Source organism: Daldinia loculata (genome assembly GCF_022478755.1).
Source record: "Daldinia loculata strain CBS 113971 unplaced genomic scaffold F4817scaffold_8, whole genome shotgun sequence".
NCBI lineage: Eukaryota > Fungi > Ascomycota > Sordariomycetes > Xylariales > Hypoxylaceae > Daldinia > Daldinia loculata.
Window position 1 is genome coordinate 286,492 of NW_026054862.1, and position 26,970 is coordinate 313,461.

General features: G+C 48.7%; 6 protein-coding genes across 6 annotated transcripts; all 6 read right to left on the reverse strand.

Annotated features, from left to right (window-relative positions):
* Positions 1-164: 164 nt before the first annotated feature.
* On the reverse strand, positions 165-1,952 carry F4817DRAFT_280507 (dihydroorotate dehydrogenase). Its single transcript, XM_049299543.1, has 2 exons — positions 733-1,952; positions 165-561 (listed from the first exon to the last, which is right to left on the reverse strand). Exons 1-2 carry the CDS (start codon positions 1,646-1,648, stop codon positions 311-313), a joined length of 1,167 nt encoding a protein of 388 aa, XP_049161898.1. The 5' UTR covers positions 1,649-1,952; the 3' UTR covers positions 165-310.
* Positions 1,953-4,686, reverse strand: F4817DRAFT_280506 (uncharacterized protein). The gene is made up of 3 exons (XM_049299542.1): positions 4,094-4,686; positions 3,848-4,008; positions 1,953-3,785 (listed from the first exon to the last, which is right to left on the reverse strand). Exons 1-3 carry the CDS (start codon positions 4,325-4,327, stop codon positions 2,258-2,260), a joined length of 1,923 nt encoding a protein of 640 aa, XP_049161899.1. The 5' UTR covers positions 4,328-4,686; the 3' UTR covers positions 1,953-2,257.
* A 1,122-nt stretch (positions 4,687-5,808) lies between these two features.
* F4817DRAFT_313027 (carbohydrate-binding module family 48 protein) lies at positions 5,809-8,707 on the reverse strand (the record flags this gene model as incomplete). Its single annotated transcript, XM_049300190.1, has 4 exons — positions 5,809-6,755; positions 6,811-7,219; positions 8,340-8,475; positions 8,685-8,707. 4 exons carry the CDS (start codon positions 8,705-8,707, stop codon positions 5,809-5,811), a joined length of 1,515 nt encoding a protein of 504 aa, XP_049161900.1.
* A 1,639-nt stretch (positions 8,708-10,346) lies between these two features.
* Positions 10,347-13,792, reverse strand: F4817DRAFT_356887 (uncharacterized protein; the record flags this gene model as incomplete). Its single annotated transcript, XM_049305848.1, has 5 exons — positions 10,347-11,723; positions 11,783-12,983; positions 13,042-13,146; positions 13,206-13,231; positions 13,313-13,792. 5 exons carry the CDS (start codon positions 13,790-13,792, stop codon positions 10,347-10,349), a joined length of 3,189 nt encoding a protein of 1,062 aa, XP_049161901.1.
* Positions 13,793-21,607: 7,815 nt separating this feature from the next.
* On the reverse strand, positions 21,608-23,190 carry F4817DRAFT_313029 (choline-phosphate cytidylyltransferase; the record flags this gene model as incomplete). Its single annotated transcript, XM_049300191.1, has 4 exons — positions 21,608-21,724; positions 21,775-22,192; positions 22,255-22,605; positions 22,679-23,190. 4 exons carry the CDS (start codon positions 23,188-23,190, stop codon positions 21,608-21,610), a joined length of 1,398 nt encoding a protein of 465 aa, XP_049161902.1.
* A 1,574-nt stretch (positions 23,191-24,764) lies between these two features.
* On the reverse strand, positions 24,765-26,011 carry F4817DRAFT_280648 (uncharacterized protein). Its single transcript, XM_049299544.1, has one exon. It carries the CDS (start codon positions 25,882-25,884, stop codon positions 24,907-24,909), a length of 978 nt encoding a protein of 325 aa, XP_049161903.1. The 5' UTR covers positions 25,885-26,011; the 3' UTR covers positions 24,765-24,906.
* Between the last annotated feature and the right edge of the window lie 959 nt (positions 26,012-26,970).

Below are 26,970 nucleotides of genomic sequence, written 5' to 3' on the forward strand. Positions count from 1 at the left end.
TTGGATTTTTACCCTAGATGCCATGATGTATTCGACATACCGTTTCATTTAATTTAGGCGTTATATGGAATACACTATATGTCTTAATGTCTATCAAGACAATCAAATCTCTGTCCTTTGAGAAAGCCTGTCCCTTTTTTATTGAAGGTACTTATGAAATAAGATTGTGACGAGGTGCGCTATTTCAATGTAATTGACTGTCTAGAGTGCTGGCTATAACTTACTGGGTCATGAGACTATATCCGTGCTATCACCCTCATCATAGCTCCTATAGACAAATCACCAACTAGATAGATAGTCCACTCCAATCTCACCACACAGCTCCCTCCCCATCCCCTGATAACGACCTCAACCCATCCTCGATTTCACCAAAGACCTCAACCCCCTTCCTCCCAAGCGCAGTCCCTACACCGACAACCGCCGCCCCTACATCTCTCATCCGCCTATACCCCGCCGCGTCCTCAACACCACCGACCCCTATTATCTGCACATGCGACGTCTCCGGAAACGCATCAAACATCCGTCGGAGCGTCGCCACGTTACCTAACGCCAGGGGATGTACTGGGTACAACGAGGAATTAGCATCATCACAGTCATATATCTCCTCAGTAGGTTAGACAACTCCTCAATGAGCTCAACCAGGAATCTTCTGACAGAGGAAACGCTCTCCTTGTAAAAGGGAAAGGGAAAGGGTAAAATAGAACCACAACAAAGAAAAAAAAGACGTCTTACAAGGCGCCCCCGCCATCCCCCCTATCCCACCCATCTCACCCCCCAACGCCGGCCCATTCCCCCCATCAAGCAGCAGACACGAACCCAGCGTATTCGTCGCCGCAACAAAGCTCGCCGGGCAAGGCCCCCCCGGACCAAGTAACTCTCCCCTGAGCGCGTCTACCAACATATCGAACTGACCAGCGTGCGTATACGGCGGAGTCTTGACGCCCCACGGCACCGGCTCTCTGCATCTCGATCCTTCTTCCGTCGCAGTCCGCGCCACGGCATGCAGATACGATATCAACCCCTCGGCGGAGTACGCCGGCGGTGGTGCGCCGGGGATATTCGGACAGCTGAGATTAATCTCCATCGCAAGCGGCGCGCCGATTTTCGCCCCCAGCGCCACGATCCGCTTGTAGCACTCCGCGACGTCTTCAGGCGTCCCGGTAACCGACACGATGAACAATTTCTCTATCGCTTTCCCCTTCTCCCTCCCCTTCTCCTTCTCCTTTTCCCTATTCCTATTCCCCGTTACTATCGCCTCAATGAACCCCAAATACTCATCCAGCGGCACGGGGCTATACCCCATATTATTCAAGCTAGCGTTCGCACTTACACCTACACCTACACCTACACCTACACCCACGCTCTTATCCCCAGTCGATTCACTAGGCACAGTGCCAGAGCCGGAAGTAGTACCAACAGCATATATCCCCGCATCAAAAAACGCATACCGATGCCTCGCCGAATCATGCGCAAACCCGCGCAGCAGCGCCGTCCGAGTCGTCACGGCGCCTGTAGACGGACAATCGAACAAAGCCCGTAGGTCCTCTTGCGTCGTCGCCCACGGGTTTGCCGAGTTGAGTAGGGGTGGGTTGATGTGGATAGGGGGTGGTAAACAAGTCTTCATCATTTTGGATTCGGCCCTGGCCATGGAGAACGAGTATAGGTAGCTACCGGACGGTTGCGCTGGTGTTTAGTTTAGACTACGTAGTATTTATTCACAGTATTCTGGGTATATGTATGTAGGTGCTTATATTCATAATTACATGTAAGATAGATGTTAAAACTCAAGATCGAGATGAGAATCTAATGATAGATAATGATAGCGGGGTCACAATTCATAATAGATAAGAGTAACTTCACAGTTCTTATCGTATCTCTTCCTCTTCCCGTGTCACCACCTGTATTAGGATGGCAAGGTTTAAGCCAACTCAGGTGCTCAACGCCTCGTTCAAGTAATAGAATCACTACCGCGTTCAAATACGTCTTGCTACTTATTACGACATAGCTTCAAGAGTTATATTGAGTATAGTAGAGAATTCCGTCGCTTCGACTTCTCCCATACCCCCCATGTCTACCGGCCATAGCCGATATCGCCTCGCTCTTTACCTATAGTAAGAAAGTGAGTCCCGTTCTAATGCAGAACGCAGCAACACTTTAAGAAAACAATCCCGCATACGAATAGCCCATTGCTGCCAAACCTACCTAGTTATAGAATAATCAAAAAGCATACAGTTTCATTGAAATCGACAGCAAACTGTTAGCCGCCGCGACGGCCGCCAGTGCTCATCAATGTGATCTTCTGTTTCTTCTTCTTCTTGCTGTTCGAACCACTATTAGGTCCGTTGCTCGGTCCGGCATGCGTAGGTTCGATGCTTAGAGCTTCCATCTGCATTGCTATTTCAGCAGCATCGAGAAATTGATCGTCTTTTAACCAGCCGTCATTAACATCGCGCTCGCGCTCGGGCACGGGTCCCAATTGGGGCGAGGCGGGAATCGCTCGGGTTCCCCATACCGTCTTCGATGTTGACGGACTAGTCGACATGTCTGCGAGCTGGCTGAACCCCGGTCGGGGGTTTGGCGGGGACGTACCTTCAACGGCACCAAGCGGCTGGAAGTCTTCCGAGTTCATAGTAGGAGTCGGCTCGAACTTGTCCTGGTTGGTTTGATCAAAGTGTCGCCTGGCGCTACGTCCGATAGCAGAGGCTTCTAAGCGTTCTGCCTGTAATCTTTCGCGCTCCTCCTGAGCCGCCTTGTCCTGATGTGACTTACGTCGACGCTCTAGGTCGTCCGAAAACGTCTCCAGAACGTCCGTAGGAACTATATCCGTCCAATCACACTCCAGGAAACTTACAACGCAGCCGTGAGGAAGATGTCCCAGGTACCTGACCCGCTTTCTTAGAGCGTCATCCACCACGTGGCCGGTAGTTATATGATCGACACGCGGGAGTAGTGTGGAGGGGAAGTTTGAGAAATCCCCGAACTTGGTTTTAAAAATTCGAATATCGAGAGGTGACAAATATAGGTGTGGAGGCGCTGTGTAGAAATAAAACTTCTGACTGGCTGGTTGCTTTGCTTTCAAAGTATTGCCTGGCTGTAATAACTCTTCGCTCGGCTCATCGCGAATCTTGTCCACGGCTGTGTTGATGGCTTTAACAGCTCGTTGCGTCCAACCTCCGTCTTCTTGACCAAATTGCATCTCGTCCGCTAGTGCCTGATCCCGTAAATCAGTCATCTCCCTTTCATACTGCCCTACTACGTAGTCGTTCGTCCCTTTCATCACTCTGGCGTAATCCATAACGTTTGCCGCAAAATGCCATGGGATATCCTCCCCCAAATTGACGACATCCTGGCCTCCCTCGTTTGGCAAGGCCAAAGTAGAGCCCGAGTCTCGTACCATTAATCTCAGTACGACATCTTCCCCTGGTCTCGGCAAAGGGTTTTCCTGGCCGGCATAGAAACGCACTGGCTTGACTTCGGAAAGCCGGAACGAGTCCTCACATATAGGACATTTCTTCCATCTCGCTTCTTTCCGGGGGCTCGGCTCGTCGTCGTTGGTTGAATTCATGAATCGCAATAGGCACGGCAAGCAGAATATGTGGCCGCAGTGCGCCATGCGAGGGGCTACGGGATCCGACAGGCAGATTGGACATGCTGTGGTTTGGGATTCGGCGGAAGCTATGATTTGTAATACGTCGGACCACTCGAGATACTTGTCGGCATCCGCGGCCTGGGAAGAGTAGTCCCCAGTGGGTGAAACTACAAACCGATAATTGGCATGAACAAACCTGAAGACATTTGTAAGTATAACCCAAACCCACTAATGACTCGCGGGGTGAAATCAACGCACCTTGCCTTATCAACGACATGGTAGCCAGAACCGGGGCCCCAGGTAGCATGTCTACGACTCGATCTAGGATATTCGTGATGATTACGCGTTGGGGCGGAGTAGTTTAGGAGATGGGTGATGGAAGTTTGGCCTCGACGGCTCGAAGTGTTTCTGACGGCCCTCTATCTCGATGGGTTAGCTACCTATAACTACATAGTACTATACATTGTATATTAGGTATACAATCAGTTCGCGGTGTCTACTTACGAGCTCTGCCATGGCATCATCCTCATTCAGCGGCCTTCGCTGATTCCGGTGCTGTTTCCTCGACCCTTGTCCCTTCCTCGGAGCTGAATTCGGGAACGACGGGCTCGACAGACCGGAACGGCGAGAATTGGTTTCGAAGCTGGGCGCGGGAACCGAGATAGGTTGGGAGTTTGGAGTATAGGGCGTCGGAGAAGAGAGGGATTTGCCTCCCAGGTTTGACTGGCCAGAGCTCATGGTGTTGATAGCTGTTGAGGCCAAGCTCGTCCTATCGAGGATGGCAAACACGGCGCAAAGAGCTGAAGATTAACGTCTGGCGACGTCATGCAAAGACTACTACTAATTCCGCTAGAAGAACAAAAGAAAAAGGAAATAAATTATCAATAAATTTAAGATAGAGAGCTTGGTTTAGTGACGAGGATCTAAAGATTCTCTCATCAATCAAGATAAGAGTTGTTTCGATTGGTAGTTGGTCGGCAATTCGCAATTCGAGGGGTCCAGACTGGACGGACCCCGGAGGTTTGAGAAGGAAAAGAGTGGAAGGAGTCACCGGCGGGGCGAAATCCTTAGTGACGATTCGATGTCTTTCAACGTGGGACGACGCTGCCGAAACCCGCCACCTGCCTGTGCAGTTAGCGCTACTTTATAGTCCACCATACATTAACTATATTATATAATCCTTGTATCTTTCCAAGTTGCGCATATAAAGATTGTTATATATTTGTTACCAGAACAACGATTAAACAATCGCTTTCTGTAAACCCCCTCTATGCATAGTACTAAATCTCACGGACAGTAAGTAACGTGTACATTTTTGAGATCCTAATTAATTCTATTACCAACATATATGCCAGAGATATGCAACCAATCTCTCACTTACAATCTGCACATGTATATCACCACTTGTCGTCCTAACACTTGAGATTAGGTAAATGCCTCTTAAAAAAGGTACATAATTGCTTAGAACTACCTAACCTAACCATTCATAGCGGGATTTAAAGGCGACAATACGTAGTACATAACTCTCAGTCCAAAACAGAACAGTAGAGTAAAACCTCCTTTCCCGAAATCACAAACCATATGTGCGCGAAGAAAAAGTTTTAGCCGGCTCCGTAAGATACTTGTTTATTATGCCGCTTTTTCTACGTATCCCAACTACCTCCAGTCTGTATCCTATCTGATTGTCCAACCAACCATATAATCCAGTCTCTTTCCTGACTGGACGTTAATGCACAACTGCCACCAATCAGACTTCCATCACTGCATCTCGCGACCCTGGATTTTCATCAACCCCTCAACAGCCTAAACTTGACTTGATCATGTTGGAAAGCAAAACTGCATCAATCGTGAAGCAACGCAGGACGAGAAAGACAAGACGGAACGCCGTCAAGTTCGACATGGCTCATCGGAACGTAATAAGAGCTACCAGCAAGAAAAATTGAGTTGAATAAAAAAGGAGGCCAACCACCCCGCACCATCCAAAACAGCACAAGGCCCTTTCATAAACCGGGAGAGTAACGTATTATCTAGGTAAACGGTTGAGGAATGCTGAGTGGGCGAGTTTAATGTACAAGGAAGTGCCTGACAGTGACTATTGCCCTATCGGCACCTGTCGTAGCGAGTCGACGCAAGATGGGGAATCATAAGCTTCAAATGAAATGAAGAGGTTGACAATAGTGTCGAAATAATAATCAAAGCAAAGAACAAACCATTAGCGTTTATTTGCCAGACAGCTTGCTTTTAACCTTGCCGAAGATGGAGCTGAGCCTGCTCTTCTTTTTCTTCTCAGTTGCAGCGCCGTTAGCTGGCTTGGCGCTACTGGTAGGGCTGGTCACCTCAGTCGGCTGAGCCGTAGTTTCGGGAACAGCTAGGGTAGCCGGGGCGGTGGGCTCAGTGTTGGTTGGCACTCGCTTGATTTCAACAGGCTTTACAGTTTCCTGGTGGCCGTTGGCACCGTTGGCACCGTTGGCGATAGCTGATTCCGAAGCTGGTGGTATTCTAATCTCTGAAGAGTTGCCGGCAGCTTCTGCGTCAACGGCTTTGACCTCCTTTAACAACTCGGCTTCGACGGCCTTCTTGTCCTCGACTGCTTCCGTGTTTGCAGCGGCTTCCGGGTCTTTTCCAGCTTCGATAATAGATTCCTTGACCTCAGCAGGCACCTCAGGGGAGACTTCCTCGCGGGTCTCCTCCTTCTTCGTGGTTCCAATGGCATTTTGAACAGACTCTGGAAGTTGTTCCTTGGCCGAGTCGGGTAGATTCGCGGCTGCTTCGATAGCAGAGGTTTGAGCTACTGTAGCCTTCTCAACAGCGATGTCCTTGGCAGCAACAGCACCAACGACTGCAGCGGCGCCAACAGCAGTAGCCGCAGCCGCAACAGATGCAGCGGCCTCGCCGGGAGTAACGACGTCCTCCGTCTTCTCAGTGCCTTTGCCAGCAGTACCTTCAGACGTAGTGGGCGCTTCCTTCACCTTGTCCAGAAGCTCGCTCTCGACCTCAGCTTTCTCCTTGACCTCCTCTGCGATGCCACTGGCTCCGGGACCAACGTGTGCTTTCTCCTGGCTCTCTTTTACTGCCTCAGGAACCTTTGGCTCGAGGGGTACGCTCCCCGCCAAAACAGCAGTTGTAGACAACGGTGCGGCAGAGTTCAGGGTAAGGGGCAAGCCACCTTCGAGAATTAGACACTGGATTCAAATTGGGACTGAAGCAATAGTGAAGCTTACCTGGAATGGTGTCGCTCTTCTCGTACGACTCGGGATCGAGCTTAACTTGGTCGGTAGTGCCATTGGCAGTGAGACCCTGGGGGATCTTCTCGCCCGGAGCAAGCTTGATAGGGTTAACGGCGCCGGCAGCAGCCGGCAGGGGGTTTACTCCAAAATCGCCGGCCCCGTCGAGTCCCGCAGAGGGGGTCTCGGGGAAAGTGCCTGGCACCTCCTCATTCTTCTTCTCCAGTGGCACAGCTGCGGCCAAAGCAGCGGTTGTAGAGTCCGGCGTAACAGTGTTCATGATGGCAGCGGTTGCAGGCGCTTCTTTAACAATACGATCAGGGGTTAGGATATTGTTCTCGTTACCGCTCTCGTCAATTTCTTTCGGTGCGGTGTGGTCGGTGACCCAGTTGCCGTCGACGACAAACTGTAACGCAAGGTTAAATGGTCAGCTCAGAGTCAAGATGTATAGGTAAAATTAGAGGTTAAGTGGCGCCTCGTGGTATATTTCGGTGGCGTAATACTGTGAGGAAAAAAAGAGAAGATGGAAGAAATTAAGAACAAAGAGAATTTGCGCATGAAGTTGGGGACAGCTCAACAATGACAATTCTACCTAATGCAAGGTGCCGCAGGACCCGAAGTACAGGCAGCTGTAAACAACCTTAGTCTGCCTTAGGTAGCTAAGAGTCCTACAGCATCTGCGTCAGGCGTCAGGCGTCAGGCGTCAGGGACAAGGCTCCCTTCTCAGGGAAACAACCGGATAGGGCGACTTCTTTCAAGGATGACGCTGTTGGGGTTCCACAATGCAAGTCGCCTATGCCTGCCGTGCGCTTGCAAGTTTTCTAAGCACCTGGGCACTTAATAAATGACGTCTAGATTTTCAGGCTAGGGCCAAATAAATAGTGTCACAAGACCTTCGAAATTTAACAATAGCGAAGGCGGCCGTAACGAAAGCTTGTAAATGCTTGTCGTGCTGTATCCATCAATTGCCCATGGCAGCATAGCGGCAGCATAGCGGCAGCATAGCAGCAGCACTATAGCCAGATCCGTGGTTGGAATAGATCACTCCAATACAATTGACCTATCAGAGTCGAGCCCGCCTTATTTTGTCGCATTCGTAGTCGCCTTGCGTCATACGTGGTTCACGGAGTAAATGTTTTGCATCGGCCGCACACGCACGAGGGCGGGGAGGGGGAGGGATCCAGCGGATTCAAACTCCAATAGCCAATACATAACAATGCATCGAGCCAGCATGAGCGGAGCTGACCAGCCAGACTAATCAAATACGCTCCGGGAGGGATTGAATGTTATATCTTTAGCTCATAGAATGCGCGTAGATATTTGGCATTATATTATCCCATGCCGCAAGCATTTAATCGTTGCGCAAAGCCGACCACTCATCTTGCGACCTAGAGAACAACCTTGTGCTCTTCCGATCGACGCGGGAATGACACCCAAGTAAGGAATATAAATGAAGGGAAAAAGAAGCATGGGTAGATTAAACAATTGAAAATAACTAGTGTCGGACGGGATGAGATGCGACGAACCTTATAATATATCTTAGCTGATGCATCTTTAAGTGCCACCGCCTTCTCGAAGTGCCCGCCAACTTTTTCCAGCTTCTCTGTCTTCTTCCAATCGTCGAACGTGCCGGTCACGTAGACCTCGGAGGCAGGATGCTCCCTATCGCATCAGAAAAGAAACGATATCAGCCGAGTTCTACATCAGTTTTCATGGGGGATGCGATTGTTGGGATGTTGGGAAAAGCTGAAAGAAACAGAACGGTGAAGAGCTCGGGTCGCCAGCATGTGGTCGCCAGCAGTTTATGGTGGATATACAGACGTGGGTCGAGACGAAGGAGAGGTGTCTCGTCGTCGCTTGCGCTTACTTACCATTTGAACAGAAAGGTTCCCATTGTCGATGACCTGCCGATAAACCTATAGGGATAAGCGATACGGGGGATGTCGATGGAAATAATTCAATAAATAGTTAGGAGAAAGATTGAAGAGGTAATTTATCTAAGGCTGCCTTGAAGATGATGGAAGAGAAAAGGCGTGGAACGAGAGCTTCTTACTCATGTCTCGAGCTTTAGCACCGACCCGCAGCAAATGTAAGTAATAATTAGTCGTCTAGCCTAATAAAGTCAGATAAAAGTCTAATCTATCGATTTTGCTAGGGATTTATTAAGGATTGCCAGGTCCTAGTACCCGTACCCGTATATAGTAGCAACCATAAGCTGTCATAGTGAGACTAGCTCCACCTTTTTAAACTTGCTAGCTACTGGATACATACATATTGCGTTATCATCGCATCAATATCGAGACGAACTGCCAATGAATCTCAATGACAATATCTTGAAGGAATCATAATTTCAATTGCGCCTTATCTTACACCTCAACTTCTCCTATTGCACCCGCATTTTTACAACAATAATAAAAACATAAGATATACATAGTTAAAAGGAGTTCAAGCCATTCCAAGGATCGGATTGCCGCTTAAACATCCGGAATTAGATACCTGCCAGCGCCCGTAGTGTAGAATCATCTACGCATTTCGATGCGTTTGTACATTAACATTGGTACCTTAGGTATTCATTCATCCGTCCGATCACATGCAAGCGAAGGTTTTACCCAGCCCCTCGAATAACATGGGGACTCCAATAACATCAGTGCTTACCTCCGAGTAAACCGAGCCAAGACTTGCAATCTAGATACACGAACAAACCGATGCAATATGTGCTTATCCTTATAATTAATTATGAACGACTTTATCAAGTTTGTAATTTCTCAGTACATAGTACATTTCATAACGGGTTTAAAAATAAAATCCATAACATTTTGTAGTGTATTCTCTATTGTCATATCCACCACAAACCCAACACGCACATCCCACATCTATCTAGGAATACATTCGTTATCAATCGTAATTCGTCCTCGAGCGGTACGGCATGTAGGCAGTTCTTGCAAGAAAAAAACCATCCAACCCCGTAGAGAAATCGAAAATGGTTCAATCCAACCTCCTCCGCCAACGCCTCCAAGGTGCAGTGCAGTGCAAGTAGAAGACAAAGAAACCCATGCAATCAATATGTTCCTCGACTCCCAACTACCCCCCCGGTATTTTTTATCTTCCCTTGCAATGCGTGTGTTTCTAATGGTACAAGTGTATCTCTGTAGCTTTCCCTCGATGATCTATAATGTACATAACAAGGCACGCGTAATTCGAGAGAAAACGTCAGAGCAAAAAGACAGAAAGACAGACAGATAGGGAATAGAAGAAAAATATAAAAAATTTGAAGAGGAAAAAAATAGTCCGACCAGAGAATCGAATAGGGGAAGAAGAAGAAGAAGAAAAATAGAAGAGAATATATAGAAATACAAGAGAAAGGGAAAAAGAACAGGAAGAAGAAGTAGAAGAAAAGGGGAATAAGAAATAATACAACCGCCATTCATTCCCATCTATTTTATATCCCTAAGCCTCCTCGTCTCCTGTGTATAGTTGATTCGTTTTTTTTCTTTTTTGTATCGTTTGTTGGTATTTCCCCTCCGATCCGATCCTCAGAACCACTTATACCCAGCGCGTTCCTCGATCTTCTTCAGCGTGCCCACGGCATCAACCAGCAAGCGGCTCTTAGCGCCAACGGCCTCGTCCTCGAGCCTGCGTCGGACCATACTAATAACACCTATCGACTCGCGCCGGCTGCGCGCCCCGAGCGCCGAGTCCCCAGCGGCCACCGTCTTCAGCCAGCGCATGGCTTCGCGCTCTCCGGCATTAGCATTATCGTGGTCGTGGTGCGGAGACGTGCAGTCCGATCCGGAGCCAGAGTAGGCATTCCGGCCTATCGAGCGGTGTCCGAGCGCCCAGCAGATTAGCGCGCACGCGTACACCGCCCAGTAGTCCGAGATGTCCAGCGTGTTCCAGTTCTTATTGAAGTCTCCTTGTTCTTCCGGGTCTGTGTTTAGTGTATTATGATTACGAGACTCGCTGCCGTCGAGGAAAGCTAGGAGAGCCTTGGCGGCAAATCCGGCGGCAGCGCTGGCGTGAGGGCTACCGCACCAGAGTTGCAGGCGCTTCTTGTGCTGTTGGAAGACCTGGGGAGACGCTACCTTTCTCGAGAAGAGCCAGGTGTCGCCGCTAACTGCGAGCAGGTCATGCAGAGGCGTATAGTGCAACGCTAGATAAGTATTTCCAACAGCAGATCCAGGGAAAAGTCTGCTGATTCGCTCGGTGTAAGTTAGGTCTACTTCTACCGAAAGGTCCAGTATGGAGGGGTTAGATCGTTTAGGCAGGCGGAGAACCTCCGAGGTTAGAAATACGGCACGGTCGAGGTATCGAGCGTTCATCACCTGTTCCGCGGTGAGGGTCTCGCCGGTATGACTTAGAGGTCCCGCGTCGGCTGGTTTCGTGTCGAGGAGGGCCTCCCATGCTTCCGGCGATCGCGCGGCCCAGAGATCTTCGGTGGGTCGAATTAGGGGGATAGGGCGTGTCGACATAGGAAATTGCTGTTGTATTACATGTTGTTGATAGTACACGGATGCGTGGGCATCCAAAACAAAGCAAGCGGCAAAGAGTCGGCGTCGTGACTCATTATCGATCCATTCATTCCATCGTTCGTTTCGCGTTGAGATAGAGAAAAGGAAATTGTCCGGTATTTGGTGGTTGGCCATCTGTGAGGAAGAAAATGTTGAGTATGGATACCATTGGCCACTAGGAGAAGACAGAACAAAACTAAAGAGATGACCCTGAAGAGCAGAGTGTATGAGAGAACCAACAAGAGTAGAAGGAGAAGAAGGAGAAGAAGATTGGGAACTCACCCGAGAGTAAAGCGACTGGAAGGACTCCGAGGGGTGTCGAAGGACACTCCGTCCACGGAACCGCGCGTAAAACTCGCAAAGAATGATCGTCTGCATGATTTGGAGGTTCCACTTCGTACACTGCATCTGCTGGTTTAGCGATTACTTCTTCATATATATATCTAAGCGGCTCAACTTACAGTCTTGACCTCCTTCCAGGCAAATTCATGCAACTCGTTTGCTCTTATACGATCATCCTTACCTTGGAGATACTGCGCGCCCACGGCAGCCATGGCACAACGCAGGACCTCGTCGGCAGCTGTTTTGACGCTTTTGCGGTGAACCACCGGAAAGAGTGTGTCGAAGCTCTTCCAGTACGCTTGTAGGTACTTCGGGATGGCGTTCCGGACGTGCGGCGGCAGGGTGTTCGCGGTTAGAAAGGCTGCCCCCTGGAGTGTTCCCAGGAGCATCGTCGAGCCCTTCTGGCGAGCTCCTGCCGACGCTGCGTCGGGAATTGATGGGGCTGCAAGGGTGACTAAATTTTCATTCGATTGAGCGGACAGTGAGATAGTCGGTGGGGTCGGACTACGAACTGAAGAATAGGGGTGATATTGCTGATCGACGAAGGATTGTTCGTCTGAAAACGGGACCGGTAGGTTCAACGCTTGATCGATATTCGGTGCTGTTGAAGAAAAGGCCGTTCCAAAGAAAGCGGCCGTGGTGGAGACCTCGAGCCCACCGCCTGGACTCTGCATGTTATGAGAGTAGAGAGGCCAGTCTGACGTTGGCGATTCGTACCCCTGAGTGTTCATATTATGTCTCCTGTGACCGATCTCCGAAGGAGTAGAGTAAGTACTTTCCGAAGCGGAAGATGGCCAAGGCGAACCATCGTGACCAGCATGAACAAGACCTGGAGGAATACTGTTGTCAGGTATTGTCAAGCTAGGCAAGGTCTGGGGTAAGATCGCAGTGTCCATGAACATGGAAGGGAAGGGAGAAGATGTACGAGGTTGGTATTCTAGCCCAAAGAAGTGGTCAGTACCTGTGACCGGAGAGCCCCCAATGCTTGGGGGTGGGTTGATCAGCCCAGACAGCACATAACTCTGGCCGGGATTGGGCGAATTTTGATAGCTATCACCGCGGCCGGGATGATGTGACGGGGACATCGAGGTCCCTCCACTGGTACTACCTTGGCCACCCATCTGATATTGCATACCACCGGGATAAGAGGTGCCGGAAGAATTGTCGGACGGACCAGGCATTCCCGAGCGAGAACCAGAGTCCCTGCCCATGGATGAGTGACTATGGGTCATATAACTTAGCCCAGAGCTTGGATCATCCAGGGTGCCGGCAGATGGCGGCCGGCTCATACCTCCCGACGATGCCTTATCGTCATGGTCACTAGAATCAAGTTAGTCTTTTTACTGGCGCTATACCTTCTATCTAACCGCCCACTTACTGTCTCTGGGCGTGACGAGCGAGTAAGTCGGCTCTGTGAAATGCCTTCTCACAACCGGGAAATGTACATGGAAATCCGGGCGTCCTGTGGCTCAGTTGGTGGCGTCTGCAAGTCTGCGTTTAGTGATGCGTATCCCAACGATATCCGTCACCGAAATTACTTACCTAAGGTGTTCCGCCCTCGTAAATGTCTAATTTGTCATCAGATCAGCCTATCCAGCCTCGTGCGTAATTCTGAAAAATTCTGAAAAATTCTGAAAAATTCTGCTCACCTTGGGCGGTTTACATATCTCGCAAGTATGAACCGGAACGCCTTTCTTCGCTCTGCTGACACGGCCGGTGATGGGAGTCAACTTCACGGGCATGCTCCCGTCTCCCGGCATGTTACCCATTGGTCTCGTAGGCATAGAAGGCGTCATGCTTCCTCCTCCAGATGACGAGCCTTGGGCGTGACCTCCGTACGCGGTGGGATCCATTGGTTCTGAACTCGCAGTGCTCTGCCTGCTCATAAGCGCCGGCCTTGCTGATGATGATGTCGATGGCGAGGAAGCGGTAGCTGTTGATTTAGATGAGCGTCCTGTAGGACCACGCCGTCTCGTTGGGGCTGAAGCTAGTCTATCGTCTTGATCTCTGGGCTTCTCATGACTCGACGTTGCCGCACGGGAAGGATCTGAACTACGAGATGGCCCAGGTGGGATGGAGCCGCCATCGTTCTTATTTATCTGAGGGTCTTCTTCATTGCCCATATCCATGATAAATTCCAAGCTAGTCATGGCTCAAATTGGAAACGACGCACAGCCCTGCAGGTTTGGATAAATAAAGAGTATATAGAGATGGAAATAGTCACAAAGGGTAAGACTGGAGTTAGGGAGGGGTGGATCTGTAAAGAAGGGCAAGGCTAGATAGATCTCAGCCTTCTAACTGGCGGCAGTATTCAAGTTGGTTCAAGAGAGAGGTCTGGTGTATAGCATCTCCGTCTGCGATGAAACGGGAAATACCAATAGCGAAGCAAGAAAGCAGGCTGAGCTGCATTGCTATATTGAGATCTAAAGGGCCGAAAAGGCAACACAAGCAAGCATAGAGGAAGACAGATAGAGTGTACACGGAGAGAGGAAGAGAAGGTCGACAAGAGACGTCGGTCACGGCCAGGCGGACGGATTCTCTGACCCAGCCTGCCTAGCCATGTACCTACATGTAGGTTGTAGTGTAAGGCACCCCTGCTCCAGCTGACGGTGGATCATGGACTGCATGGGTCCCGGGGTTGGATGAGGTTGCGCGACATGCAAGGTACTAGTCCTAACGGTGGTGGCTCATTTCGATACTATTTACGGGGATGCATCATACGTGCGTATATACGGTGCTTGCAACGATAGTATGTAGACTATGCGCTCCCTGGCTAGGTAATGCGTATGAATAACAACCAAATTCGTTGCCGCGATAGTCGAGTTAAGATAGAGTGAGAGTGAGAGTGAGAGTGAGAGTAAGAGTAAGAGTGAGGGGAACGCCGCTCATCGCTCATAGTCTCTATCAGTCTCTATCAGTCTCTATCAGTAGACACATGCTGTATTTCGCTGACCATACGTAGGTAAGCGTTATAGCATAGCATAGCGTAGCTTTGCACACAAGGCAATTGTTCTATACTTTTTTGTATCGTGCTGTACCCGGTAGACCGGGTCGCGGCAAGGAGCGCGCCATAATTAGCAGAGAAGGGATCCCTAGACAAACCTAAGGCAAGGCAAGGGTAGGTAGTATCAGTATTGTACAAATACAACACTGCACTCACACACGCGCGCATGAAAGACGACCAACACGGGAGAAGTGAGAATAGTTTTTCCTTTTATTTTCTCCTTCGAGGATCTCTCATAATGAGACGACATCGTGAGAGAAATCATATGGAAAAAGATAGATTTCTCTATCATTAATCTTTGTCGCGCTGTTGTTTTTTGTTAATGAAACCTCATTATGTTGATTTAGGTATTTTGGTCCTTTTTTTTTTCAAGGGCATGTTTTCTGGGGAACCTCTAAGCGGCCGTTGGTTCGATGCGACAGACTGGGGCTCCTCTAGTGAGGTACACTACCTTAGGTACCTTGGGTACATGTAGGTAAGTAAGGTACATATGCCTGCCGGAAGCGAGACCGGAGTACCTATACATGTACCAGTTTTATAATCTGACAAGACTTACATACACACTACAACAACGCGACACAAGCCAAGGGGGCGCAGCTAGCAAACGGTGTGCTCACAGCCAGCCAGCACCGCCAGGGTTTCACGGCATTGTATCGACACGCAGACACGTTCCTGCCATTCATTGTACTACCGTGGTATGGGTTGTCAGGTTGCGTGGGTTGCGTGGGTTGCGAACATTTCTGATACTATGTACATACCTAGGTAGGTACCTAAGGTATGTACTAAGACGCAGACCAAGACGTAGATCCTCACCGGAAGATCCGGCCCCAGACGGTCGGTTGTCGCTTTTACTCGGTACAATAATGATGTTGTTGGTGATGGAAATTCAACGAGACGTCGTCGACTTGATTTAGATAAACCTCCTAAAAAGCCCATGTAAGAGAGAGAAGACTTTAAGTTACAATGGACAACCAACTAGGTAGACAAGGGCACAAGTATCCTCCCGAGCGTCACGAGATTTTCTTTTCAGCTTTTCAGGAGCGGAAGATGCCCGATCCTTAATAAGCCTTCATTATATAAAACAATGTACGGATTACATAGTGCAGGACATCTAGTTCCAATTCTTCAGAGGCTACGTTTACTACTTCCCCACGGTTCAACCTACCGGCTTGTTAACGGCACAGGGATTCCGAGCCCTATCCACTCGGGTCTCGACTGGAGAGTTACAAGACATGCTTTTTACTCCCGTCCCTTTTCCCTTTTTACGGTATGATACTGTTCTCTCCTATGTATGCGTTCGGTTGTCCATGTTACATACAAGCCCAGAAGCACCTAAGCTTTGCAGCACGGCCCGCTGTAAGACGAGGGGGATATGCGGGTCGAATCCTTCAGGTTGAAACCCGGGGTTTTTATTGGTCTGTTGTTTCCAGCTCGACCCGTGGTGTGCCAGGGTCTAGGAAGTACCTGTACCGCAAAAGGGGGCTTGGAGGCGCTCATTTGTGATTTCTATTAATAACTAATAGACGTCACCAGAGGTTAGGAATTAGAACGGGTACATATTTGGCAACCTGTGGGTTTCGAGGTGTGGTACATAGTAAGCCAGCGTAGAATATAGATGATCCAGCCAATGCACCATAACTAATCGAGCGAAGGAATAATCAAAGTAGACTTAGCCAAGCGTCCCAACGATCTACTTCGATATGTTTCATGATCGCGTGTATTGAGATGTGGCGGCTGTTTGACGCCATCGGTTGCGATCCGAAGACTCGATAAGGTGAATGGGGTCCAAAAACGAAGACGGGAACAGGTGGTCTCTGCTTCTTTCTCAAAAGGAACTAGGAAAACCAAGTGCCTATCCGTTCCCTCGGGGTCCGAAACAAGCTTCGCTGTAATGATTGCCGAGAAGATGACATGCATGGAAGATGGAAGCACGCAAAGAAGACGTATTCACGTATTCACGTATTCATGTATTCACCTCGTCTTTTCGATTGATAAGCTCGATAGCGTTTTACCACGCTTATTAGACAATACCATAGGACATGACATATAGTAGGATTTGTTAGTTAGTTAAAGAAATTCCTCTTGGATCGGACATGAACGCTTCCGGCTAGGCTTCGGTACGTAATGGTAATGGTAATGGTCATGGCCTTACGCAACAGGGTTCCCACGTTTTCATCGACGCATGTCGTAGATACAGTAGTTCATAAGCAGGCCTAGCTGGGCGATGAAGGTCATGTATCTAAGACATGTACGTATATGTAGTAGTTATATGTAGTAGTTATATGTAAGTAGTAATACTGTAATGTATGTAGGAGGTTCGATGTTCCCTTCCCCGCGTGTATGTCCGCACACTACCTTACAGCACTACCTCATAGGCTCATACGGCACTACCGCACTTATCGATTCTGCACCCAGCCTTAGCCTCTCTAGCCCTACCTGCCAAACCTTATTATCTTAGGTAGGTAGGTACATAAAACATAGGTACCTACATACATACAGTACAGCGTACATAGCCCTTTTTGGAGCAGTTTATGTAAGGTAATCTTAACCAAGAACAGCCCTAGCCCCGGCGCTTAAAGTTATTTATAGCCCGGCTACTGCGTCTACCGTCCGGAATTTGCAAATTCCACATAGAAATTTACCAACTAAACTTACCTAACTTACATACAACTCGCATACCTACGCCTCTCGCATGCTTCTTTTGCATGTTCAAACTACATACATACCCTCCATTTCAACATACCTCTTTCTCCAAATCGCACACCATAACCACCCGAGGCCGGTAGCCAAAATAGATATCTCCAACCTACTTCGGGGAAGCAACTTGGCGCTCCTCGCTCGATCTTCGCTCTTTACTTGCATTCCGCATCCGGCTTCGTCTGCGCCACGCTGCTGTGAGCGCCGGCGACTAAATTGGCATCGGCTTTTTCTCCTACACGAGATTTCTTATGGTGTCTCGGTTACGCCCACTACTTCCGGATACAATATACGATACCAGCACCATACCATACTATCCCATACCATACTATCCCATACCATACCATGCCGTGCCATGCCATGCCATGCCGTATAACGCCAGTTATAACACTCTGTGCGACCTCACAGGCGCTTCTCTGCCCTGCGGGATCCTTAGCGGTCGCGTGACACTTACGGCGGCTCCTGTGTAGGCGAGACATGCGCCGGTGACTAATCTAACTCGTCCAAAAAAGGGCGCCTCTTCTACTCCTCCAACGTCATATCAAGTTTAAGAGTCCCCCTCTCTGTCCTCAAGTCCGCTCCAGCCGCGATCACAACCCGAGATCGCCGACCCAAATTATATTGAGAGTGTTCTCACGTCTCTACTCCTGTCTAATTGTTGGTATCGTGGATGTCATGCCAAGCCTAGTGTTGGTTATCGCTTACTGCATCGTACCTTGCATTCACCTCGACGACTAATAGTCGTCGACTATATCGAGATGAACTTAGCCTCGCTCGATCAAGAACATGCGTATTTAGACTCTTGCATGCTAATCCATCGTATAGTACCCCTGTTGGTCCAATGGATTTTGACTATACTGGTCTGAGATGATAGCTGCCGGATAGAACGCGGCTGTGCCCCCAGTATATCCCAACGTCACTCTTGTTCGTAGAGACATATGTTCTGAAGAGTACCGCCCCCTAAGAGTAGTACTCTCCTAGAGAGTTGACTCTATTTCGAGGTCTGGGAGGTGATGCCTTTCGTGTTCCATTCTATCACTCCGGCTGTCGTGTTATTATTCTAAGTTAACGTGCATAGGCATGTTCTATTCTCTCACATCTCCTACCGTGAGAGTGAATACTGTACGATGAGGATGCCTAGCTCCCCACTCACACCGGTACGGTGTTACGAGACAGATGGCTTGAAATATGTTACGAGAAGGCTTTCCCGGAAGGTCTCCCGGAGATCCTTAACTTGTGAGGGCAATGTCGAGAACGTAGCCCCCTAAGTTTCAAACGCTGCGGCCCGCTTCATAAGTCGACCCCATCTCCTACTCCACAAGAATGCCTACGCTAGCTTGGTGTTCTGCATGGAACCGTAGCTCAGGGGGGAAAGGACGCATCCGTTATCTTAGGACGGACGGGTAGTTCCGAGTAGTGCTACCGCCACTAGTGCGCGGCCTGGAATAGCTTCGATGGGGTGCTAAGAAGCCGGTGGCGAATCTTAGTCGGAGACGCAGGTCCTGAGCCATACGTGATTCGCCAGAGAGATCTATAATCGCATATACTCTCATATAGCTTTTATTAGCACTATTGATCGTATGATAGCAAGTCTATGGATAATATTTTTAGTAGGTTTAGGAGGTATGATCCCCCATTCCCTCATGAGCTGCTCGGACACGAGATGTCATTGAAGCCCGCACTGGATAAGGCAAGATCAGAAATAGATTCTTTATAAAGAATGTTCATAATTATATCCGATATAACCTTTGAAGTAAAACGCGTAAGCCCTCGACGTTCAGTCTGATAGCTCAATATACAAATTGCCCCTGATGCCCCTGGTAACTATGTGATGACTAGTTAGTTAGTGCCCGTTGCATGCCTTGCATATGTCTCAGAGAGTATATCGTCACTCGTAATTTAACAGAGACTTTCCCAGGCGCTTAGAGGCAATTTTCATCAATGGCGTAAGGCTAGTAAGGGGCTACATTCTCCCTTACTTCCACGTAGGCCTACTCAACGTACCAGCCTAGAGTTTCATATTTTTTTTTTCATGACGCGTGATAGAGGATAGAGCCTTGTCCCTTGATGGTTTCCTATTCCAACCAACCGTGTCATTATCATAAATACTACCAACATCACCTCCTGTCGCTTACTCTTGCCTCTTATCACGCTCGACGTCGTAATCGGCCTCTCCCGTATTTCTCTGTTGGTAACCATCACCACGGGCTAGAATACCGTTCTGCTAATTCCCGCCTCGTGTACCCTCCCTCGGACTCGATATGCCTAGCCGCAAGTGCGCTTCACGTCCCTACCCTGCGCGTCTATCGGCTCTGAACTCCACTTAGGTGGCTACAGCAGCGTCTGATGGGGTTACAAGGAACGGCACAGATGGTGCTGCGTGTTATAGCCGTTGTGATACATATTGGCTCTAAAGAGCTGCCTAGTTCGAGCCTTGGGTCTAACCTTTGTTGTGTGACCTCGCGAGTCGACTGGATAGTGAGATGTAGTATCGTCGAGTAGTAAGCCCGGCTTTCTCCCTCGTATTCACGAGTATATGACTCTCTAACTGGCAGCTAGGTTGTTCGAGTAGCACAGATCTACAGGACGTACTTATAACCCGAGTCACGAGCCTTGACGTAGTAGAGTCAGTGCTACCGTACTCGGGAGACACACCCCCGTGCTTGAATTGTCTTACGCGTCGTTACGACTGCCGTTACAATGCCTGGCTGGATAACGCCTCGTACGCACATCAAAGCCTAACGATCCTAAAGGCGTCGTCCTGGATAAGGAACGAAGGTGGTTCCAGAGGTAACTCGCATTGCCGACGTGACAACAAGAACACCGACACCATCTCTATTATCGTGCTGGGCCACAAACGCACGGCATCGGAGAGCAAGGTAATAAACGAGAGATATATCTAGAATGATCAAGTGACTACGAAGTATACAAGTGACTATACAATCTATACACCGCGTCTAGCTGGGTTATACACTGCCGAGACTCGATAACAAACATGGACCCCTGCAGCCAGACTACCTGCCTACCTATTCAGCCTTAAGAGTGAAACCGAGGCCATTCAGGGGCGTATATAAAACCACCATCGTAGCAATGCAATATATCTTGATTTGTTAAGACAAGGCTAAAGATAGTCCTACCCTAGCGAAATATAACACAACAGCCTCCATACCTACCTGTATATTACCATCGTGCGATGTAGCAACTCATCAGCATCCCACCATCCTACCCATAAAGTAATCCTCAAAGTTGCATGTGTGCAGTCCTTACCAAATACGACTATGCCTATAGCTCGATCCAGCCTGCAAACTACAGCTTACAGGTTCGCCTCGACCCCTAAGAATGCAAAAATTCTCCCACGTCAAGAGGCACCGTCAGTAACTTAGGAATCGTAATTATTACTAGGTATAGCAATGGAAGCTTACAGGACATTATCAGGTTCATCGCGCGTTTCGCGTAAGAGGCGGCTGTTTCTTAAACCCTTCAATTCGTGATGAACTAATACACCTACTCCCTAGTAGTTACAGCCTTCTCTTACCAAAGTAACTGGAACAAAACTGGAAATAACAAAAATAATAATACTCGGTGTAAGCGAGAACCTGGGAACCCAAAACCTACAGAGACATCAGAAAATAGCGTTTGCTTTTTGAGTACTTGTAGGTACTTAAGGTAGCCTTTCCATCTAGCTACGAGATATAAATCCTACAAATAACAGATATATAAATCCAAAGTCCAAATTACCATACCTCTTCTTCCACCTTTAAAATATCAATATAATAAAAGCTTAATACTCATTAGCATCTAAGAAACTCTATACCTCCAAGTTGAGAAACTAACCTTAACGAAATATCTCACCAACATACCCATGACTTACCCCTTACCCTCACAAACACTCAATCACAGCATCTACGCTTATAGATAATATTCATCATGAACATTCATGCTGGGAATTATCTCTATCAAGTGCGGTTGGCATACGTAAGCAACGAAGTCGTTTATCTACTCTCCCACTAGCCTTCGACTCCTCGGGCCTCAATCTTATTTACGGTGTCAGAAATGCATACAAAAAGCCCGTAAAACGCCGTTTCGTTCGTAATTATTGCGCTTTTTTGTATTCCTCTGATCACCTGATCGTCAAAAAAAAATTCTAGTTGCTTTCGTCGTCCCCTTCGTCTTCGGAGCCAAACTGGCTATCCCCGTCGTACGGCCTCGTATTGACGCTAAGGCGGGCCAACGGTCGGAGTAACTAACTGGTGGACGCGACTGCCCGCCCGTGGTCGTTGCCAATGTTCTTGTCTTCGCTCTCCGAATCGTCGTCGCTTGGTGGCCGACTATCGCGGAGGTTACGCCGATTCTTGGTCATCTGTCCATGTCAGCAAATTCATCACTTTGAAATATTATAAGTAAACTTACCCAAGACCTCACGCCACCAATTAGACCAAGTGTATAACCGGTAATAAAATCATTAGGAGCCGGTGTCCTCTCGCCTGACGGGCCTGGCGTAGTGGGTGATTTAGCAGCAGCGGCCAGGGCAGCGGCTTCTCGTAAATTACCATCACCATTCGAACTTGAAGGGCCTGGAGTGGTAGGAAAATTAAAGCGGCCACCCGGAGCTGGACTTTGAGGTCGACTTGCGGGCCAGTACTGACGGAGCTCACGACTAAGTTCCTGACCTGTCGTAGTCCAGTTTGCTCTGATATTATCACGCAGATCCTGGACATGACGTTTGAGATCGAGCTCGTTCTTCTTGAGCCAGCTCACGTTAAGCTCCTGGCGTGATGTCCCTCGCTTCAATTGGCGAGCAATGTACTTTTCGTAGTCGCGGACAATTCTAGTTTTAAAGTCAGTATCGCTGCACCTCAAACAATTCCAATGCCGTTAAGTAGTACTTACTTTGTGATGATACCCGTTGTGCTCACACCCTCGGTTCGCTGTGTTACCAAGAATTTTCCAGCTTTCTTAATAGGGGCGTAAATATCATCACCTTCGGCGGCGCCGTATGGAATATCATCGTGAGCAACGTAATCAATCCGGTGCTTCTCCAAGAATTCCGGCGTTACAATCCAGGGGCAATTCTCAACAACTTCGTCAACCCACTTGCAGTGCCTGAGTGTTTCGGCGCGCTCTTTTCCAGAAAGGACTGTTAGGCCCTTGCGTTTGTGTGTTTCGTCGTCGCCTGTAACGCCAACTATCAAGTAGACGTCGTCGAACGCCTTCTTCGCCTGTTCAAGCTGGCGCATGTGACTACCTCAATATTAGTTACGTCCTAATGACATAGAAAGCTAGAAACAGCCCCCGTTAAGCAGTGCCTACATACCCGAGATGGAATAAATCAAAGACACCATCAGCATAAACCCTGATAGTGCGTCCAGCGGGCGGGGGGTTCGTTTTGTATCCAACAGGATGTACAAGACGCCCGGTTGGAGGCGGCAGCATAGCAGCTTGCTTCTTTCTCTCCTCATCATCATGTGTCGTGGCATCCCTAAGGGTAGTAGGCTTCCTGCTCTTCCTAGTGACTCGATCGGCAATATCAATGCTCGCTTCGGTGGTGTCGCTTGGCTCACCGGGATCTACGATATGGCCAGCTGTCTCGAGGGCAGAGGTACGATCGGAATTAGCACGTTGTCGTTTCGCCGGGTTCGAGTTCGAAGCAGATTCCGACTTGCGGTGTAATAACTTTCCAGACTCGGGCGCCGTAGTATCTCCCTCTTCGCCAGATGCGTCCCTCGAGGAGGGCTGCAAAAGAGGGTTCTCATCCATCTTAATAGAGCTCGAGGTTGCTGGACGTTTACGCTTGCCAGCATGTGAGGAGCTTGAGGGAGATGACATTTTGGTTTTAGCTTTGGTGGGTAGGCGGCTGGAGAGAATTGTGTGCCCAAGTGGATGTTCGGAATGGGCGTTGCTCAAAAATTAAAGCGCCGAGCTTAAAGCTTAGGAATTGGGAAGGATGATTCGTAGGTTGAAGCTAGATTGGCATAAGACTTGCAACGATATAGATAATGTACATGCAACTCTACTTCCCCGTAAAAGTCGTTGAGGCGTTCGGGAATAGTTGGGGCACCGCCACGGGAGCCGTGAATTATGTAGCTTATAGCTTTGTCAACTGGAATAGATTCAGGCAAACGTCATAAGCAATTGCTCACATATAGGTAGATAGCAATTACGGAATATCGGTGACGAATAAGAATTAAAATCACCGGAATGTGGGAGCCCTCAGTGGGATGTGAATAGAAGAAATGATGATGCCGATAATGATGGGAGCACGGTGATACGTGTATCTAGGTGCATATAATCGATAAAGAAACCAACGTGGACGGAGGACGTGCTTTCTCTTTTCTCCCCCCTGCTTTAGTCGGTAGGTCGGGTGCTTGCTTGCTGGGTACCTACCTCACTAGTTTTACCCCGGCCGAGGACAGATTTACGCTAGTAGTAATAAAAGGGGGTTCCAACTAAAAAAGATATATTTCAAAAGGAGTTGTTTTAAAATTGCACAAACCAATGTTACCTCCATGAAGTTCCAAGTTTTGATAATTTCAAAAAAAATTCAGTAGGTAATCGTTCGATCCCCCGGTTAGGGACACCATGTAAGTGGCGTCACGTCATGACGTACCAATTACATATGTATATAGCTTAACCCGGACGGGCAGCATTCTCATGCTTGGTCGTGGCTAATGCTCCGGAAGTACCATGTGGCGTGGCGCCGAGATCCCGATGGGAAGTCATCTATTTCCGTTTTAGGTTATCAGTTATGTAGGTATCCAGGTATCACCCGTACAAGTCCCGTGGACGCATCTTAAACTTTACAACGGTTAAGTTTATACCTTTTTAAACAAACGCCCATGGTTTGAGGTTATTTCATCTTCTAATAAAGTTACTGTGATAATTATGCCAGAATGGCATTACATACTATATATTTCTATATTATAAAATATAGTTAGTTAGGTAGGTAGTTACATAGGTCACATAGTCAAGTCCATAGGAAATATAATCATAAGCGAGTGAAACTTGTGTCAAGTTCTTTATTCTTAATTCCTATCCGAGTAAATCCAAGACAAAAGCTATCCCAAGTCGTCTTATACGACAGATCGACATTCTCTGGTTACCTACCTTATTCCCTTCCGCATGCAATGCAGAGTTATGCAATGCATGTCATAAACGTACCTAGGTATATTAGGTACTCATATTCCAATAAGTCATTAAGTCCGTTGCTTATATCCTATTTAATATTCCCAAACACATTCGTCAATACATATGTGACTTGAAGCCTTTACTTAGACGTCTGCGTTATTTGACCGATCATGATCCTTAACTTGGTCCTGCAAGACGCGCACCCCGCAATCATTGCCTTTTGACCAATTCGATCGGCACGGGGATATGTAGCCTCCCTCGAGAGGCTCGAGAGGGAGACAATAATATATTGGTTTGTTGATAGTGAGGCATTTCTCGGCCTCCCGAGAATAGAGTTTAATTCTCGGTTCTTTAGTCAACCTTTATAGTCGACTAGGTTACTTTATTTTGACAGCCCCCGTCTCCTCCGGCCGTGTCTTACACGAGCCGAACGGGCCGCTGCTGTCGCGTGTGTCTACCGCAACGGTGCGGATGTTTCGGAGAGCTCCGGTAGCAGAAAGCCCTCGCCTTCTCGGGAGCGGCGGCGCCAAACTTCTGCGATACCTCGCAGTATTCCTGGTTGCCGCCGACCCATTCGCGGATGTGGTTGTGCAGCTCACAGCGCGCTGTGCGGCACTTGCGGCAGTATACCTGGCCCCGTGGGGACAGCAACGCCAGCGAGTTCTGCTTGCCTACTCCGCTGCTAGCCACGAACGGACCCGATATAAGTGCGTTCCGCCACACCCACTCCATGTCGTTAGGACCCTCTCGCCTAGCTGACAGCGACACTTTTCCGTGCATTCGCTTGTGGATCGAGTAGAAATGCTTGCTTGTCAACCCTAGGCACGTGCTGTCGATGGGGTCCAAGAAGTCGAAGATGGCGTAGTGCAGCTCAGGGGGCAGATCCTCTATGGTAAGGGCCACACCCGGTTGGTGTGTAAATGGGACTGGCTCGACGTCTGTCACTGAGTACGACCTTGACTGTACTAGCATGGGTGGACGTGCGGGCTGCAAATGGTTTGTGCCTCGCGGAGTGAGTACGACCGGAGAAGCTGCGAGCTGCGGCTTTGCAATCGCAACATGAGGGTAGAACTCGAAGTATGAGTCTGTCTCCGCAGACTCTCTTGGTGTAGCAAGCGGGGTGGGTAGACGGTGTTGTCTCTGCAGGACAACGGACGAATTAACCGAGGGTGGATAATCAGTTGTGGAAAAAGCACGTCGAGGCGTCCAGAGGAGGCCATTCCTAGCTACGGCCTCCTTTGCAGACACCTTCTGCTGCTGCTGCAATACCACTACTGATGTTTCCGAGGCTGGACCGAGGTCCACATTGAGGAATCTACTTGAGATGTCCATCATGTCGGGCGAACCTGGTGATAGTGGCTGTCCCAGGGACGGGGCACGGAGAATTGCAACCATATTGTCTGTGGGTTGGTGTCTTTTCAGATTCAAATCTGACGAGAGATGCTGTTGCACCCAAAAATTTTGACCAGGTAGCAGTGAGAAGCACCTGGTTTTTCAGAAGGTTATTCTCTAGTTTACAATAAGACTGACAAGCCCTAGGGTCAAGTTGAATAACTAGGGTCCTCAGTTCTAAGATTGCAAAATTTGCCGCTTAGATGGTGGCTGATAACAGCGGTACGATGGGAGCCGAGGCTGGAGCTTAGGTTTGTATGTATACGGGGGTTTTCTTTTCTTTCTGGGGTCTGGAGATCCGATGTGGAGGAATCTTCAGATATATCGTGGATAGAAACTCGTTCGATAGTCTGTTGACGAGTCGTGACACTTACCGAGGCCTCGAATTACGCGGGACGGGAGGGTTATTAAATCCGCCGCCATCAAGAAAGCGGTAAGGGGTCAGCTACGGCCTACGAGAACTAGCCACACTACTACGATCACTGTTTAGTGGAGATGTGATCCACTTCTGGCAACTTGGCAAGGCGGCCGAGGACTAGGTAGAGGTCTGGAGATCTATCGTGACTAATGGGCAGAGATGAGGGTGGTGTGACCCGCAGCCATCGTCGCCCCCGACCGGGAGTCTGGGCAAACACGGGGGAATCCTCTAGAAAACCGGGCTAGGCCAGAAATAAATATTTCCATCTATGATTCGAGTAATGCCAGCCAGTCAGGATGGGGTTCTAGAAGGCAGGCTGAGTCCGAATTGGGTCACTCTGTCACTTTGGGGGGACGGGAGGAGTTCGGCGGCTGTTAGAGGATTCTCTTATTCATTCTCAGTCCCGGGAATTTTCGCTAGCCACCCCATTCATCCCGGTCAATTCCTAAGCGATAGCGGACGAGAGACTAGTAATAAGCTAGGTGAAGTACGTATGTATGCACATATGTATGATAAATTCATATATGTCATCGTCTTAACATAATAGTTCCTTTTCTCCATAACTAATCTATGTATTGCTAGTAGTTTTAGGATTTCGGCCCAAGCTGCTATATATGTCGAGAAATAAGATACATGCAATCCCCCACAAGTTACTGAATACAAGGGTATAA

Bases quoted from the DNA above. Each gene is read 5' to 3' on its own strand.
- F4817DRAFT_280648 (XM_049299544.1), bottom strand. From the start codon at position 25,884: ATGGTTGCAATTCTCCGTGCCCCGTCCCTGGGACAGCCACTATCACCA.
- F4817DRAFT_280507 (XM_049299543.1), bottom strand. From the start codon at position 1,648: ATGGCCAGGGCCGAATCCAAAATGATGAAGACTTGTTTACCACCCCCT. The intron at 562-732 runs GTAAGACGTCTT...CGTTGTACCCAG, and splicing joins GGGGATGGCGGGGGCGCCTT to TACATCCCCTGGCGTTAGGT.
- F4817DRAFT_280506 (XM_049299542.1), bottom strand. From the start codon at position 4,327: ATGAGCTCTGGCCAGTCAAACCTGGGAGGCAAATCCCTCTCTTCTCCG. The intron at 4,009-4,093 runs GTAAGTAGACAC...CCATCGAGATAG, and splicing joins ATGATGCCATGGCAGAGCTC to AGGGCCGTCAGAAACACTTC. The intron at 3,786-3,847 runs GTGCGTTGATTT...AAATGTCTTCAG, and splicing joins CATGTCGTTGATAAGGCAAG to GTTTGTTCATGCCAATTATC.